The sequence below is a fragment of the Ipomoea triloba genome, chromosome 15 (genome assembly GCF_003576645.1).
Source record: "Ipomoea triloba cultivar NCNSP0323 chromosome 15, ASM357664v1".
Taxonomy (NCBI): domain Eukaryota; kingdom Viridiplantae; phylum Streptophyta; class Magnoliopsida; order Solanales; family Convolvulaceae; genus Ipomoea; species Ipomoea triloba.
The window spans coordinates 10164327-10176489 of record NC_044930.1 but is presented as its reverse complement, the minus strand read 5'-3'; the positions used below and the strand labels follow the sequence as shown (position 1 = coordinate 10176489).

Genomic DNA, 12163 nt, shown 5'->3' with positions numbered 1-12163 from the left:
GGGGTGGGGGGGGGGGTTAGGGATTTTGGCCGATTGGGATTTTTTTTTAATTTGGTTTATTTCGCTCAAAAAGACGTTGTTTTGAGCAAAATAAACAAATTAAAAAAGAAAAAAACTTGGCCGAGTTGGCCAACTAGTCGGCCAGCTAGTCTAAATAGCGCCTAGGGGCGCCTAATCAGTGCCTAGACAGCCGCATCGGCCGATTTTACAATACTAAGAATTCATGATACCAACACTTATTTCAGCATGCTATGGTCCATCCCTTTGGCAAAGAAGACAACTGTTACAATACATTGAGGACAGACAGAAAAAATAAATGTTGGGGGTCTGTTTCGACAAGATGACATTATAAACAAAAATAAAATATCACCTTTAGGTTCCATTAACCAACAGAACCTGTTTGGTTATGAAGGATATGTTTCTCTTTCATGCATTTAACCAAACCAACAGGTGCATCGGGCAGTTCAGCAAAGCAAAGAGACAGGCTAGCCATAATACTACAATAGTCATTAAATACCCTCTCCAAACTATAACAGCTTATTGTTTGTCTATTGCATCTATCACCACTGAACACCAAAATCAACACAAACGAAGGAGTACCAAAATAGTAGATAACTGGCAGTCATAGGAAGTTGTGTTTAGAGGTCGGAAGCAGTTGCAAAAGCTTTCCTTCTTTTTTCCAAATGTGTACTTGGTACCAATAAGAATGGGATGGGGGACAGGCTGTTAGCATCCATGAAAAATTACAACTTGATATTCCAGTCAACACCAAGATATGGGATATCCCTTCCTTTTCCCCCCACGTTATCCATCTTTTTTTTTCACAATCAAAAAAGTTCACTCTACTTGAGGTGCTTATATCTTTTCAAAGGAAAAGGAAAAATTTGGTGACCGCAAAGAGCTGAGAAAGTGTAAAGCTAGTTGACTAACACCATCCTGATCTGCACTTCCCATAATGTGCAAAATAGAATGATTCACATGCACAAACAGTATGCAGAGTGCCAGAGTAACTGAGAAGAAATTGCATAAGCAATCAGTGGTGAAGAACAGGACACAGTAACATGGAGGAGAAAGAGAGTTGGACATATAAACCTGCGTTAATGCTTGGATTTCCCTTGTCAGCCAACTGTAAAGTTGATGAGCAGGCTGACGATACTTGTGCAACTTCCAGTATCGCATTACCTTCAATTTGTCAGCCAGACTAGCTGCACAACTCATAATTCATAATAGATGAATACAAATTTGGGTTAGAATAGAGTAAATGGGAAAGGAAAGCTTGATAATAGATCACAAACAGCTAGATACCTGCTTCGGTGTAATAGCACTGTAATCTATACTTGTGAAGTTTCGTGAAAAATGCACTGACTCACATGTCAAAGGGAAAGTGAATATGTTGATGATTTTCAAATAGCCAAAGCAGAAGACTGGATTTTTGAAAAGCTAAAAAGGAAGATCAAATATAAAGCTAATCTAAGGGGAGCCTGAGAGGGGCTTACTACCTATTTCCCAGATCCTGACCAACATAATGCCTTTGAAAAGAACTTCCATCATATCCATGTACGATTGAAAAGCTTTCCGTCTGAATATTTGCAATAAAAAAATGTTAATCTGACTGGAATTCAAAGGGTGTACCAGGAAATGCTGTAAATTACTATTATAAAAGCATAACACAATTAGAATAGAAGATTTTCCATTCAAATCAAGTTCAAACGCACCCTTGAGCAAAAAGATATTTCGGAGATATTAAAACTCCATATAGAAAAAACAGACAAGAAAAAAGTCATCAGGATTGTGTTCATGGGGTGTTAAGCAAGTGCTTTCATCCTACAGCAAGTCTGGTAACACACATAAACTAGCAGACAATAAAAAATGCGTACTGTACTGGTCATTTTGCTGTGAGTCTAAAATATTCTGAGGTTACAAGGCTTCTTGAGAGCAAACTAGCAGAGCTGAATGTGTACCAGAGATCTCAGATTCAAGTAGTATCAGTTCTTTTCGCAAAACTAAAGCTGGAAATAGTATTTTTCATGTTCTCTAATTGATATGGAGCACTTCGTACAGAAGATTTAGGTATGTTCATTGATAAATATACTTGCAGAAAAAGTAATTTTTTATTTCATTTTTATGACATCTGTATCAGTTTGAAAATTCTTAATCCAATTAACAAAGATCAGGGGTGGAAGGGGGGACTAGGGTAACACAGGCCCACCAAACTTTTGGGATTTATATATGTGTTTGCGTTTAGTCGCTTTGTTCCGTTGTTGTCATGGGTGAGGAAATGTCACCTGTTTTTGTCTAAAAAAGTTGCAATTTCAGCTCCTCTAGTGATGGTCTCATTTGACGCCATTACCGTTTTGAGGTCATGTGACTAACATGGTCAAAATGGAGGGCTTTTATGTAATTTCACAGCATATTCTCTTATTGCTCATCAAATGCGTCTCAACTTTGGCAACTTCCCTAATTCTCTGAGTCTTAATTTCCCTAATCCCTAAATTGCACATTTGCACCAGAAGAAAGCCTCAAAATCAAAGGTTGAAGTTGAGTATGATAATAGCAGGAGACTACTTGGCTTAAAGGAGAAGCCTAATTGTAAGTAATTTTTTCCTTTGAACTGTTTCTTGTTTTTGGTGAAGTAGAATAGTTGTTTATTAGTAAGCGTATTTAATCATTTTTGTAGTTAGTGAATATTTAAATGATGTTGATTGTCTGCATGCAGAGCTTATTTGCCAACATCATAATTGGAATCACCTCATCACACACACATTGGAAAACCTCCATGCTTTGAACTGAAAAACTATTACAACCTAACATTTTTGCCTTTTATAGAGTCAATTTTGAAGTTTATTTAATTATTTTTGTAGTCAGGGAATATTTAAATGATGTTGATTGTCTGCATGCAGAGCTTACTAGCCAACATCATGATTGGAATCACCTCATTGCATCCACATTGGAAAACCTCCATGCTATGAACCAAAAAACTATTACAACCTAAAATTTTGTCTTTTATAGAGTTAATTTTGAAGTAAAGGGAGGTAAGCTGCAATGATGAATATGGCTTTTTTCTCCACATACCAGTCCACAGAGGTAAATGGGATGAGAATAAGGGAAAATGGAGAGAAAATAAGGAATGAAGTAAATTAAGAAGACAAAATCGAAATTACAAAAATAACCAAACCTTAACTTTGTCAAACAAGTCCATTAAAAGAATAGTAGTTGGATACTAAGCATCAAACGAATGATACCACAACTCAAACTGCCTATTTTTTCTGGTTCATTTCCATACAAAGAAGGCCAGAACCATTCAGTGTAAAATTCAGATAGAATAAATTAAATGGTTATTAAGATCAAGAAAGCAATACAACTAAATTGTAAGTAGGCCTCCAATCTTCTAATGTGATTGCTCTAATGTGAGTTCCAAGATTTTCCCACCACTGACCCACTCTCTACAGCATACTAGGTCAATCTAGACAAATCAGAGCCCATAACCAACAAAAATGATAAACAGGACCAGACCTTACAAAGAGGGCACTTTACGGAAGTCGGTCTACAAGAATGCTTGCTAGCAACCACTTTGGTCCAACGTAGAATGCAGTTGTAGCAAAACTTATCTGCAAAATACCAAAAACCCTCAAAGACTATGATCACATCATAGCTTTCCTTGTTATTTGCAACTTTCAGCCATTCAGTACCCCACTTTTGAATCATCTTTAGGGCCAAACAACATCAGGTAACCCATAAATGTTCCTAAACTAGAAACGATGCAAGGTTTACGAATTTGCAATGACAAAGAAGCCATACTTGAACCCTTGATCTCAATTTAATACAAAAGGTCACCGAGCAAGATATCAGACCGATAAAATGATGCTGATCTTCTAAATTGACATAATACAGCTCAAGTTTTAGATAAATTAAGAGCAATAACTTTCAACCCTAATTTTCAACTACCAAGCCTATAACTGCAGATTGAATTCCAGTGACAGTATGATCAAGCATAATTCACCAAAATGTAAAATTTAAGTGTATTTAGCAAAATTAAGAATTTGTATAACTACATACAAATGCGCGCAGTAGATAAGCTGAGAGAATGGGGATGAAACTTACGGAAGCATTGGTCCAAGTATGAATCCTGAGTCACGGGCCCGAGGCAGATAGGGCACGGATTCGGGTCGGGTACTGGCTCGTTTGCGCTTCTTTCCCCTTCCGCCATAATATCTGCCTTCACAACGAACATGAAAAGATATGAGCTGTAGTATAGCAGTATAACTCGAAGCCAGGAGGCAATTATTTTCTCTTATTTTGAATTAACATTTCGAGATGGTTTAATCTCCATTTGGCTTTTGTAATTTGGTATTAATCAGAGAATTCCCAACAGACGTAGAAAAAAATCTGAAAAGTTAAAAAAAAAAATGAAAAAGTGTCAAATTAGCCTCTTAAATCGACCGGATAGTGCAATTGGATATCTTAACTAAAAAAAAAGCTATATTCAAATCTCCTAAACTAATAAAATTGTTAAATTAAGTCCAAAATAACTTGTTTAGCAGGTCAAGTCATTACCAATTTGACACATGATGGTGATGATGATGAGAGGTGATTTTCTTTTGAGTTTTGGAATGTGATGTAAGTTTCCGGTGGAAGTGGAAGGAAAAACGTCGCCAAGATGCTATTGTCGAAAATCATGTCCTTAATAAATAAATAAATTTTATAAAACATAAGAAAAATAAAATATTTAAAAGAGGACATGTGTCAAACTGGTAATGACTTAACATGCTAAACAAGTCACTTTGGACCTAATTGAACAATTTTATAAGTTTAGGGGATTTGAATGAAGCTTTTTTTAGTTAGGAGATGCAATTGCACTATGCGGTAGACTTATGAGGCTTAACGCTGAGTACTTCAGTGCTGCACAGGCGATTGAGCTGTTTCTTTGTTTTGGTGGGCCTACTTTTATTATAAAAATTATGTTCTTCTGCAACAATTCAAGACATTCTTTCTCATCCACATAAGCATTATAACCTACAAAAATTATTCAAAATTCTTTACTGGGGATGCTCTCAAGTGACTTTAAATAAAGAACAAATTATCATTTTGGTCCACTGACTATAAGGGTATTGTTAATTGCAATCCACGACTTTTAAAATTGTTATTGTACTTTAACTATTCAATTTTTATCAATTTCGGTCACTCCGGTCAAATTACCGGCCAAATGTTGCCGGAAAGTTTTAAACCCTAAAATAATGAGGATATTTTAGTCATTTTACATCTCTTTCTTCTTCTCCGGCGAGCTCCCACTTTTCTCCGGCGAACTAATAGTCGACCACTCACCGTTGTGCCTTCTTTGCAATCGCTCAGTTCCCAGATTATCGTCGACGATCGACACCTCCTCTGTGCAGCGAAGTCGATAAGCTTCCATCTACCTACATCTATACATTTCTCCCAATTTAATCATATGGTCATGCTCGTCTGATGAATTGTACTCAATTACATAAGAATAATAGTTTGAATTTTTTAAATATTGAAATGGTTTAGGTTTTAGAAACAGTTCAAAAATGATTGTTTCTTAAAGCATGCTTAATTAATAAAGAACCTATGAGCTCAACTTGGCTTCACTGGAATGGTTTTCAACTTGGCTTTGCTGAAATGAATTTCTGACTGGGGTTAATATGGGAATTGAGTGCTTGCAACGTAAGTACGGCGGCGAGGGGTTGAATGTGGTGACGGTGGCGGAGACAAAGAGTCCGGTCAGAACGATAATTTAGAAGCCATTTTGATCCACCGGAGAAGAAAAAAAGTGAGGTAGCGCGCCGGAGAAGAAGACAAGAGATGTGAAATGACCAAAATACCCTCATTATTTTAGGGTTTAAGACTTTCCGGTGACATTTGGCCGGAGTGACCGAAATTGACAAAAATTGAATAGTTAAGGTACGAAATTAACAGTTTTGAAAGTCGTGGATTGCAATTAATAGTACCCCTATAGTCAGTGGACCAAATTAGCAATTTGCTCTTAAATAAATTATGAGACGAGTTATGGTAGTAAAATTTTGATACAAATGGCATATTGTATAATTCTCTTTATAGTTTATTTGTCTCCTTATTTATTGCATTAAACTGTGTAAATAAACTTTTTTTGAGTTGATTAGGCAATCTCAATGAAATGTTTGATAATTAGCTAATAATTTATATAAAAACACTCTCCAAGTAACATTTTGAAAGTTGAAGCAGGCAATCATTTACCAAACACATTTTAATTATTTTACTATAAAAGCATTCAAATAATCTTTTGAAAATCACCTGATTGACAATAATTAGCAAAAGTAGTCAACCATTTATCAAATATTCATTTTAATTATGCGACAAGTAGATCAAATTGAGTTAACCAGTCATTTATCAAATACTCATAAACTATTTTGCATTCATTTGATAAGAGTTTTATTGGCTAGGATATATGACCGGTTATCAATACCCGTAACATTAGTTAAAATGATATATGGCCAAATAGAGTGGGAGGAGATATCAATGTCAAATTTACTAGCCATCATGAAATATGGAAAAAAAAACACAGACACAAACACTTTCATGATTCCTAGTGGTCTCATAATCAAACATGTTGAGTGAAGAGAAGCTAAGGTAATCATCCAAAACAGAAGGGCAAAATAAATTGTTGTCACTACATGCATGAAGAATATAATGTTCAAATGAGTGCAGGCTTCTTGATTTGCCTCTGAAGTTCCATTCTACACATCTGCAGTTTCCCCACTTGAATCTTCAACATTTCAACATCTTTCTTCATCACTTTAACATCCTTTTGAGACCTCATCCTCAACTCCTTGCTAATTCTCACCACTGCCCCAGATGGGTTCCTTCTCTCATCACCTGATGAACAGCTAAAACTACCACATAATCTCGCCATGCTCACTTGCTCCAGGAGTATAAATCGCACCATCATGCTCTCTGGCAGCCTGTGATTCCTCATCACATGTGTTCGCGCCTCCTGTGACAGCTTATGGTATTCCAATGTCCTGCATATCTCTGTTCTTTCCTCATCTGTTAGGTTAGGATGTGCCTGCATATCATCAAACAACTCAGCTTACTCATGTAAAACTTTTTGTATGTCTGTCAAGAACCAAAAATAAGAAACAACCGTTTGAGATGTGTTTAATTTTGTTCTCTAAGGGCTTCTTCATATATATAAAGGCCTAAGTTCAGTGCGGTCGCGACTTAACGTGAGATCAGTGCGACTACACTAATAGTTACACAAATATGCACCATTAGTGTTAAGAAACGCACAATAAAAAATACGCAAATACACTAAAAAATACACCATTAGGTACAAATTACTAAAAACGCACCGTTAGATATGTATAAACGCACCACACAATGTTCGAAAATGCGCAATTAGGTGTGGAGAGGCATGGTGCATTTTTTTTTGGGTGTGAATGTGTGATGTGCGTTTTGTGGTGTATTTATGCATCATTGTTGTACATTTTCCTAACACTACTGTACATTTCTATATATATCTGACGGTATAGATTTGATCCATTGAATGAACTCAGATAACGGTTAAAAATGAAAATGGAAAAAAAAAAAAAGCATTTTGTAACTTCCTGCAACAGGCATATTTGTGTGGTACGCTAAGTCCTTGTCTGTGGTGCACAAAGTGCTGATCGCGCTTAGTAGTGCTTTGTGGTGTGTTAAGTGTTGGTCTTGTGGTGCACTTAGTGGTGGCCTGTGGTGAACTAAGTGTTGGCTAGTAGTGTACAACAAAATACTGTGGTGCACTAAGTGATGATCTGTGGTATGCCACAAAGTATAGATATGTGTTGCACTAAATGTTGGTCTTTGGTGCACATAGGAATGCTTGATGGTGCATGAACTTAAAAGCACTATCAAACATATCTAAATTCACCATCAAGCATATCAAAATGCACTATAGCACGTAAAAAGGCTGCCACACCAAAACCAGGCCCTATACCTTGAGGTACATGTCTATGGCTGTATATAGGTTGTCATTGCAGCTTCTTGCTTCTTTGGGCAGTACTTGCACAAGCATCTGAAATTTTTTTGCAGGTAGGCTCTCATCTCTTGCCACAAGAACCATATATTCATCTACCAGCTTTGCAACCTGAGTTTTTCCTGATATCATGTGGTGAAAGGCATAGGCTTCTACTACTTGGGCAACAATTTCCACATCAAAGAGAGTGGTAGTGTTCTTAACCAAGAGATCTTTAGCCCTGCACCTCTCCAGCATCATTGCTATTCTTGTCTTCACTTGGTTTACCAATTCAGACTCAATTCTCATCCCCACCCCAATCTTGTAAAGGTGGAGAAGAAAATTGCAGGAAACAGAGTTCTCTTCATTGGGTAGTATCCTTATCAAGCATTCTAGTGTCACTCTGTGTAGCCGAATAGTCAGGTCATCGTCATTGTCATCATCATCGTCATTATTTGATTTCTGTTTCCCTATTCGGACTCTGGGGAGCCATTTCTTGGTCCAGTGAGCTATGCATGATCCCACAAGCTCGGGCTTGATCTTCCTCCTCTTCTTGATTGATGAGACGAGCTCGATGAAATGGTCTATTCGGAGGGTTGAAGCGTCCTCGAACCACCAATTCGAAGGCAGGTTTTTGTCATCTGTGCTGGTTTTTCCCAGCACATTCAAGAAAACTTCGTTGCTCGTAAAACTACTCGCGTTTGTGTCCGAGCAGGCCTTCCAAGCGATCGATTCTGAGCATTGCTTCACAATCTGCAGGTCTTTCGCCCACGTGGAGACCGATTCACAGCTCCTCACCACTCTGAATGTGTCTTTCCATGAGGAGAGGACTATGAAGCTGAGAAAGGCTTCTGCTTTCGAGATCAGGTTTCCGGGGTTGAGATCATCGTTCATTTCCAGGAAATGTGCAGCGCAGTAGAGCGGGGCAATGTTCGTTGCAGTCGCATTGATCTTTAGTCCATAGCAGAATCTCACTACTTGCTCAAAGATTTTAGCTCCACCTGGAATACTGTCCATCTGAATAATGCTGCTGAGATTGCTGTCTGATGATGATCCATTGCTTCGAAACGCTAATCTGTTAATATATCCACTTTTTAAAGCCATAGGAATCTGCAAAACAAATCTTTGTGATCTGAATTGAGCTATAAATCTTATAATAATAAAGTTCTAATAAAGAACAAGAAAGAAACTATGCTGCAGAAATGCACCTTGTGCAGGTGAAAGCATTTATTTTCAATTTGTACAGTCAAATCAGAAGAAGCTTTGGTCTTCACAAACCTGCATCAGTTGGATTATACTCAATTCCAGAAAATTGAAGAATTATACAAACATAAGGCAAAAGCAGAGAAATTTAAATTTAAAAAAAAAAAAAAGGGACTATACCAGTGGTTGTTTCTTCTTTCTATAGTGTGTGATGCCATGTCTACATTATTGGGTGGAAAAATGAAGCAGTGGTTTGGTTTTTCGTTTCGTTTTTCGACGCATACTGAACCAGCTGCAGGTGGGTTTTCTTGTATCAGACCTTTGATTCCCATGCTAGAATTCTCAGTTCCAGGTCTGTGAAGTGTATACTTCAGTCTTCCTTTCTGTATGCTCTCAGAGATTTTTGGTTAGCCCACTCAGATAAACTCCAAGACTGCCCATTTAGTCCCATCTTATAGCTGCAGCTTCAATTCATAAAGTGATTGCATTGTCATTAGAGTTTTGGACCCACCTCCAATCAATCTTATGGATTCCTCTATCTAAATTTTCCCTTCTGTTTTTTTTTTTTGGTTGTTACCTAGTTATCGAACACAATGACTAATCTCCTCACTGAATTGTAGGCATTTTTAAGAGTGGAACAGTTGACCTGGAGATTTAAGGCTCCATATTCAAGGCCAATGAATGTTTAGAAAAGGATGGATAAGTCGTTTACTCGCTTTCACTCAACCAGACCCTAGATTAAAATTTTCTTTTTGTATATGAAAAATACTTCATGTACTCCCAAAAACTTACTCGCAACTCTTACTCCCGCTTGTGTTCAAATTTGATTTGATTGGCAGAAGAAAAAAACAATGGATAAACATCAAACTCCCTATAAAATTGAGCAATCAAAGCATGCCAAATTACAGGGAATAAAAAAATGAGAGTATAAATTGAGAGTACATGTAGAATTACTATTTGTATATTTATCTGTTTATTGCAATTAGCTTTTTATTTCCAAATGGTCAATTGCATAGAGCTAAAATGTCTTCTCTCAAGGGACTAATAGGTGGCATTGATGTAGAGATCGATGTGTTGTAGTGTCCATAATGTAGTGGATGGCTTTGAATTCTTCATTCATAATCATGTGCTTAAAGTGATATACAGAAAGCAAAATACAACCACCATTTTAATATCCCAACTACTATTACTTGCTTTTGGCAAGAAAGTGCAAGAAAGAGCAATTATTCCTCTACATAATATGAAAAGACTAAAATTGGGCCATTTTGCTATCTATGCAATAAATACACACATATATGTGATGGACCAAAAGAAAAGTGCAAATTATAAAAGTTCTCACAATCATAGATTGCGAGATTGCGGAAGTAAAGGTAAAATTGTAATTTATGTCCTTTACAAATATGTTAATTATCAAGTCACCCATGAATTATTAATGGTGTAAATATTGCCCATTAAGAAAAAAAGAGTATAACAACAAACCTTCAGGCATAATATAATCTTCAAGATTTTGGATGTGTCTATATAAATACTTATTTGTAACTTTTCCCTTTTGACATTACTATATCATACTAATGCATCGTTAAAAATCACACTAGAAAAGCTCAATAGGAAAAACCTAGTGAGAAAAAAAGTACATAATATGTATGTATTCATGTGTTGCAATAGAGTACAACTATTAGTCTTTTAAAACTCAATCTTCATGATTGATTTGAATAAATGCCACCCCCCTGAAGATAACAGGTCTACATGTTCTAAAAATCATTTGTTTTAAAAGATATGATATAATTTTCAAGATTGTCACTAGAGTTAACATTTTATATAATAATCTTTTGACTCTTCTGGAACTTACGTGGGTTGGATATTGACGTTATATATTTTGTCTAATATTCTTTAAAATACCCACTTATTATTTATATAACCTAAGCTTTAATTTATTGTCCTCACGTAGGATAGTGGAGATAAAACAAAACATGACTAGTTGGGATCTGGCATCACGGGGATCAAAGTAAAAGAACCAATAGCCAAGTAGCCTATGAAAATCACACATTGGTTTATCGCATAAATTTCAAAATATTTTATAAATCGAAGATATTAGAGGATATTTTGAATACTATTCCAATATCTAATTGATGGGAGGAACACTAAATGTTGTTAGCAATTTTATCACAAAAATAAATGTTAATCTCTAGTGAAAAAAATTTTGAGCATGACCCAGCATATTAGGAGATTTTCTTCAATTGCAATATCAATTTTTGGTGTTTTTATTATTATATTATCTCGGTTTAAATTGGAATAATAATGGAGTAACTACTCAATAATTAAGTTGATTAATTTGCCAATTATGCGAGTTATACGTTTGAATGCCATGAATGCTAATGAATTTTATTTCTCCTATAAATATCTTGTGTTGGGTAGAATGTTTTGGTATCTTTTACTCTAAAAAATTTCTGATTTTTTCTACCTACGAAATATCTCTACTTTTATATATTATTCCAACACTTCTATTATAAATTGTGTAGTGTGCTTTTGTTCAAATTCACTGAAACGTTGATATTTAAGTGCTCAAATATTTACATATAACCTATTTTATCATATAAAATTGATACTTTAATTTAATGCTCATACTAGCACCATCGTGGATGAAGTGAATCGATTTTAAGAAAATGTAAATGTCACACTTATTGAAATTTCAATTGTTATTGCACATGAACTGAAATTTTTTGAAAAATTTATTTTATTTTGAATTTTATTGAAAAATTTCCTCTCCTTTTAACACCAAAGTTAGTTTGTGTTGCATCAAACACTACATCTTACTGGTTCTTAGCTTGTATAATTAGTGTGTTGCATCAAACTCTACATCTTACTAGTTGTTAGCTTGTATAGTATTCGCAACCACTGCCACCTTAATATATTACAATTAATAATCTCTCTCTCTTCTTTTTTTTTTTTTTTTTTTTTTTAAATTTTAAAATA

General features: G+C 35.7%; 2 protein-coding genes across 3 annotated transcripts in view; both read right to left on the bottom strand.

The window, feature by feature from the left end:
* Positions 1-4319, bottom strand: part of LOC116007049 — a 7100-nt gene extending 2781 nt beyond the window's left edge. Inside the window, exons 1-5 of one of the 2 annotated variants that reach the window (XM_031247623.1) lie at positions 4102-4319; positions 3514-3608; positions 1500-1579; positions 1306-1361; positions 1093-1205 (exon numbers count right to left, since the gene is read on the bottom strand). In XM_031247623.1, the coding sequence (XP_031103483.1) occupies positions 1093-1205; positions 1306-1361; positions 1500-1579; positions 3514-3608; positions 4102-4231 (474 nt within the window). In that variant the 5' untranslated portion in view covers positions 4232-4319. The remainder of the gene's footprint in view (positions 1-1092; positions 1206-1305; positions 1362-1499; positions 1580-3513; positions 3609-4101) is intronic. The other variant, XM_031247622.1, reaches the window with a different exon arrangement.
* Positions 4320-6504: 2185 nt separating this feature from the next.
* On the bottom strand, positions 6505-9620 carry LOC116006427 (root phototropism protein 3-like). Its single transcript, XM_031246791.1, has 4 exons — positions 9371-9620; positions 9196-9265; positions 7970-9097; positions 6505-7060 (listed from the first exon to the last, which is right to left on the bottom strand). Exons 1-4 carry the CDS (start codon positions 9520-9522, stop codon positions 6689-6691), a joined length of 1722 nt encoding a protein of 573 aa, XP_031102651.1. The 5' UTR covers positions 9523-9620; the 3' UTR covers positions 6505-6688.
* Between the last annotated feature and the right edge of the window lie 2543 nt (positions 9621-12163).

Bases quoted from the DNA above. Each gene is read 5' to 3' on its own strand.
- LOC116006427 (XM_031246791.1), bottom strand. From the start codon at position 9,522: ATGGGAATCAAAGGTCTGATACAAGAAAACCCACCTGCAGCTGGTTCA. The intron at 9,098-9,195 runs GTGCATTTCTGC...TTTGTTTTGCAG, and splicing joins AATGCTTTCACCTGCACAAG to ATTCCTATGGCTTTAAAAAG. The intron at 7,061-7,969 runs GTATAGGGCCTG...GATGATATGCAG, and splicing joins CCATAGACATGTACCTCAAG to GCACATCCTAACCTAACAGA.